Below are 5,477 nucleotides of genomic sequence, written 5' to 3'. Positions count from 1 at the left end.
AACAAACTTTTGGCTTCTTATGTGGAGATGACAACTTACAAATGTGGTTATAGAAATGAAACTACTGAAAGTAGACTTGCGTTCCTAGGAATTCATACAGCAGTTACAAAAGACATCCAGAAGCAGGGTCCTCAGCAGCAAAACTTGCAGGAATATCCACGTTTACATGGCCGTTGTGAAGTTGGTTGTAATAGCGGTGGAACTGCATATACTGGATGACTGCAAAATTGTGAGGACAATTAAAACAATATCCTTTAGTGATGAGTCCTGGTTATATTCAACACTTTTCTTAACACTGATGGACAGACTGATATTTGTATCATATATGACTGAGTCTTAAGTCTGGGGATCAGAACAGAGGGTTGAAAATATTGAGAGAAATGGGGAAACAGTTCAAGACATCATAACAAATTGAGAAGAAGTTTGGCAAATATGAAGTTCAGTAAAGGTAAATGTAAAATACTACACTTCAGATAGAGAAACCAAAGGGGCAAGTACTTAATAGGGCAAACCAGTCAAGAAGCAGCTGGCATGAAAAGGCCTGAGGAATCACACTCAGCAAGGGCTAACATGGTGAAAGTGCTGAAACAACAACTTCAGATCTTCTTCTGCTCTATGGTTGTTGTGCTTTATAGAGTTGCTCTATCACCTGATGCCTCCACCCCACCTGGGGAAGGAGGTCAGGAATAGGAAAGGAGGTTCATGGGTTGAAATATCAATAGATTTAATAAAATAATAATACTCCTCCCCAAATATTAATTTCAGTATTAATATCAAGTACATAGAGTTATACTCAGCCAATGCTGTGGGGTAGTTGGCCTCAGGGGTAGGACAGTAGACAAGTCCCTCTTCATATGTCAGCCATGAAAGAGGGAAGAAGAAGGAGGAAAAGGAGGAAGGCCATCCCTAGCAAACTGCCTGATTTATAGTGAATGCGACCTTTATGGTATGGATTAGTAATAATGGGTCAGCCTGTGGTCAGCTTGGGGTCAAATACCCTGGTTTCCACTTCCACCAGCCTCTGTATTTGTTTATCTCAAGACTGCTGAAGACCTTGAGCATCACATACCAGCATTAGCTGAAATACTATAACAAAGTCTTATCACTTTGTTGCCATGAAATAGAGTGTTGCAGTCCTTACAAAACTGCAGTTTTCCTCAACAGAAAAACTGACTTGAAAATCCCGTCCCAGTAAACCAGAACAACATTAACAGGAGGATTGCACATAAGACACAGGCAATAACTATTACAGTCTGTGGTTGCAGGTCAGTCTAAAATGGAGAATCCTGCTTGGGGAGGCTGCAGAGAAGTTTAATAAAACATCTAGCAGGGAGAAGACAGACATACTGGATACTTTAGCAGCACAGGAGGAAGACTAGAAGTCATACTAAGTCCCCTCTAGATCTACAATTGTAGGCATCTTGGAATATGACAGACCAGCTTTCCATGTTCTTATTGATCCCCTGTTTGGGTAATTAAATTGTCTCCAAACACTCCAGTTTATGAAACAGGAGAGACTCTACCAGGCGCAACTGCCTGACTTAGGTGATTTCCCCCCCTCCCCCCCCCAATTATATCCACACTAGATTTCAGTGTTACATTCTGCATTCTCACTGGCTGAATCCTATTGCAAGTTCATGACAGCTTTTGGGTTTTCAGACACTGGTATTGCACAACAGCCTTCACTTGCAGGGAGGCTTTTCAGGCACACTGGGGTTTAAGAAGTAAATATGAGTAACACATTTACTTTACTTAAGAAGGGAAAATCATTAATCTTCAAAAAATGTTACCCTTGCAGCATTTTCTGATGAGAGATTATGTAGGTTGTTGTTGAGTCTGGGAATAATCTCTGCAAAGACTGGGTGCCACACTGCTCATACAAGCTCTATTAGTAATTCCTCAGATAATACTACTACATCACCACTACTCTGTTGAACTAATTAGATTAAAACTAGTCGGAGAACACCTGAACTAAAGTAAAGAGTAGACATACCTTTGCTGATCTGATGGAAAACCAGACTATGACCTGTTTCTGAAGTTTACCCTCTCCTGTGTCATCCCAGGACTATGGGCTCTGTCCCTTTCTGCCATTACAATCTCATCCTAAAAGACAGAGTCATTCAAAGCAGTAACACCTCATGTGCTTTTCCTCCATTAAAGACACTCTGTGGGTCCTTACGTTCAGCGGGGTAAGGAGGTGAAAGGGGGGACAACAGAAAAGGCAAGCTGCCATGTCAGAAAATGAATGTGGGCAAGGAGACTTGATGGGTGAGCAACAATTTGAGGGGGTGAAAAGCAAGCAGAGGTGAAGGCAGTGAGTGTGAGAATCAATTCAGAAAAACTTGGGAACCTCTTTTCAAGGTAAGACATAGTTGACTGACACAATAGCACTGGTTTTCAAACTTTAGTACTGCTAGACCCTTATCAATTGTCCAAAAAACCCCAAACAAAGTATCTTTCTTTGTGGTCTAGTCCTTTTTGTTACCTATGATTCCTGAAATTATATATTTCACTGAGGAGGATGCTAACATTGTATTTCTGTCTATTTGCTTTAAAGAGGATGAAGAAATCAGAAAAATGATACTAACGCAACTTGCACCTCATGTTCTTTCCCCAATCCTTTTTCTAAAGCAAGGCTAAGGGGAATCTTCATCTAAGGTGAATCTTCTCCTTGTGTCATACTGTAAATACTCCTGCTAACAATATTTCCATCCAAGGCAGATTTTCATGTAGATGAACTGAACAACTCAGAGTTTTCCTTGGGGACCACGTGAGCTGTGCCACAGTGGTGCAGGCTCCCTGTGGGGTGACCCTGTGTACTCTGAGACACCCAGCTGCTGGGCAGACAGCACTGGCACTGTCGGCACCTTCAGGGCACCTGGTTCCTCTGAGCTTCTCCAGAGAGGTAGAGCTGCTCAGAGCCCTCGCTTCTGCAGCTCCTGAGCAGGCTGCCAGATGGCCATGATAACATTGAGGGCCCCACTCATGAGCAGAGATCAGGGTCCAAGGGTTAAAGGACCCAGAGGGACTTGTGCCCTCAGTGGCTCAGGTGACAGGTTGCTAGATTACACATTGAAGTGTTACAGTAATCTGGCTCCCTCAGGACTCAGGCAGCTGCCTCTGGAGACAGGAGGAAAAATGCTAATTTCCTGATGTTCTTACTCTTTAGTATTGTCAAGAGGGAGGAGATTTCCCTCTGTGACTCAGAGTAAACATATGGATAGAAAACTGGTATCAACAAAGCTGGTGGAAGGCATAATACATGAATAGTGTCTCCAGTTTTTATGAGTAAAATAGCACTGCTAGAGAAAATATTTCCAATAAAATGGCCTATTTTGATGGTTTTGTGTTTTGGGAGACCAAAAATAAAATTAAATGATTCTTTGTAGGTAACTGTAAAAAATCTCCCAGGTCTTACAGTTGTGCTTTTGATCTGACACCTCTTTATGTTTAATTAAGCTTGTGCATAGGCTTACTAAGGGGTGAACATCCACTTATGAGGAAAGAGGCAGCGCTCTGTGTGTTTGCTGTATGGGTAGTGAATGAGACCCGTACTGTAGTCAAGGGTGCAACACAAAGGAGTGAAAGGCCCTTCCACAGGGTAATTCAGCCTTCCTGTATTGCATGTCTCTGTTGGGGTGACCTGTGGAGGTACCTGCTTCTCCATCTCAGTACTCCTTATCTTCTGAAAAGGCATCAGCCAGAATACCAGTAAGTCGCCCATCACGCACAGTTTCACCTGAAGATTAAATTATCCACATGTGTAGAGAGAAATAGAACTGAAGCCATACAGCTAGAATTTGATTCACACTAATGCAGAACCTAAGTATTAGACCTTCATATGAAAGTAACCCTCCTGTGAGACTTGGTGAAGTAAAAGTCTCAAATGTATTATTAGAAATATGACTTAGGTCGTACTTGTCCTTAGCTCTGGAGATATTACCTGAAGTGATGATGTTACAGTGATTGAATGCAGGATACAGCCACCACCTTGGATGGAATTGCATCCTTGGATGTGTATCCAAGGAGTCAATAGCCAGGTAGGTTGAGATCCACTTTCCACACATCCACTAAATGTTAGTTAATCAGTTTGCAAACTGCATTACATTGCTCGGCAGTTAAAAATATTTCAGGCAATATCCTTTATAGGTCTTTCTTTGGTTTAATTTCAGATTTTGAATGCTATTATTTGTTGCCTCAACAGCAACACTTTCTAGAGAACAGATTCCTGTTCCTCGCGTCTTCTGCAGCAAAGACTTTGTCACTATTGTCAGTCTTCAGTTCTGTCACTTCAGAAGGAGTTAATACACCACAGAGTTAATCAGTGACTTGTACATTCCTTCCTTAGTAAATGACCTATCTGTTTTGCTAATGTGTTGCACAAAGGTTTTTTGCCTTGTGGAAAGACAGCCTGTATTGTTTGTTTGAAGAGTTCCACAGGGATACAACCTTTTTGAAAGAGTCATTGAAGTAGTTGAAAAATCTTTTTCAGAGAGTGAAAAGATGCCTCCAGAAAGCATGCTGTTTTCCTACAGAGGTATTTTATACCCTGCTACACTCAGCAGCCCAGAAACTTTGGAAGCTCTGAAATCCTTTGAAACCAGGAGTGATGATGTGATTCTAACAGGTTATCCTAAAACAGGTGAGTGTTTTTTTTCTTGATTAATAGTCAAGTTCACAATGCTGCAATCTAGAAGTTTGTGCCATGGTTTAACGCAGCAATAATACATGAGAAATGCTTATGGTGCTGTCTGACATTCCTAGGATCATGAATTCAAGTCATGAGGCACCTCTGGAGGTCCCTGACTCAACCTTTAAAGTTAGGTTTGGTTGCTCAATGCTTTGTCAAGAAGAGTTGTAAAGCTTTGAGGGTGGAGATTCACCCCCCACTAGAAATCTATTGCAGTGCTTTCCCACTCTAGTGTGTTTAGGGGGGGTTGTTTGGTTGGTTTTGTTTATTTGGTTGGTTTTGTTTGTTTGATTGTTTACTAGTATGCACTCAGACATCCCCTTGTTGTGATTTATAATACATCCCTTTTGTCCTTTCCTGGCTAGTTTTCAGAAGAGTTGGCTCTGTCTTTGTTATAACCTCCAGTAGTGGAAGACTGCAATGAGATTCCCCCATGCCTTATTTTTTTCCTCCAGCCTGAGAAAACCAAGCCTTTCCATGCATTATTCTGCTCCAGCTTCCAGCAATTTCAGGGATATTCAGTAGGATTCTCTCAAGATTCTCAAAATCTCTTGTACTTCAGTGCAGGAACTGCACACAGTATTCAAGTAGCAAACTCATCAGTGTTGGGTAAAGCAGTATAATCCTGTCCCTTGATCATCTAACTATGGTCTTGCTAATACAGGAAAGTATGTTGTTACCTTAATCACTGCAAGGTCAACATAGGGAATAGATCCTGCTAATGAGGGCGGAAGAACTGTTGTTTCCATAGACTTACTGCAGTGCAGAATGCAGGTGATTCCTATGT

At 41.6% G+C, this 5,477-nt stretch overlaps 1 protein-coding gene across 1 annotated transcript in view; it reads left to right on the top strand.

Annotated features, from left to right (window-relative positions):
* The first annotated feature begins 432 nt into the window (after positions 1-432).
* Positions 433-5,477, top strand: part of LOC104539639 (sulfotransferase 6B1-like) — a 10,019-nt gene continuing 4,974 nt past the window's right edge. The window contains exons 1-2 of the mRNA XM_010183225.1: positions 433-454; positions 4,463-4,642. Coding sequence (XP_010181527.1) covers positions 433-454; positions 4,463-4,642 — 202 coding nt within the window. The remainder of the gene's footprint in view (positions 455-4,462; positions 4,643-5,477) is intronic.

The sequence above is a fragment of the Mesitornis unicolor genome, unplaced genomic scaffold, assembly GCF_000695765.1.
Source record: "Mesitornis unicolor isolate BGI_N332 unplaced genomic scaffold, ASM69576v1 scaffold13344, whole genome shotgun sequence".
Taxonomy (NCBI): domain Eukaryota; kingdom Metazoa; phylum Chordata; class Aves; order Mesitornithiformes; family Mesitornithidae; genus Mesitornis; species Mesitornis unicolor.
The sequence above is the reverse complement of the archived record's forward strand: the minus strand, read 5'-3'. Positions and strand labels throughout refer to the sequence as shown.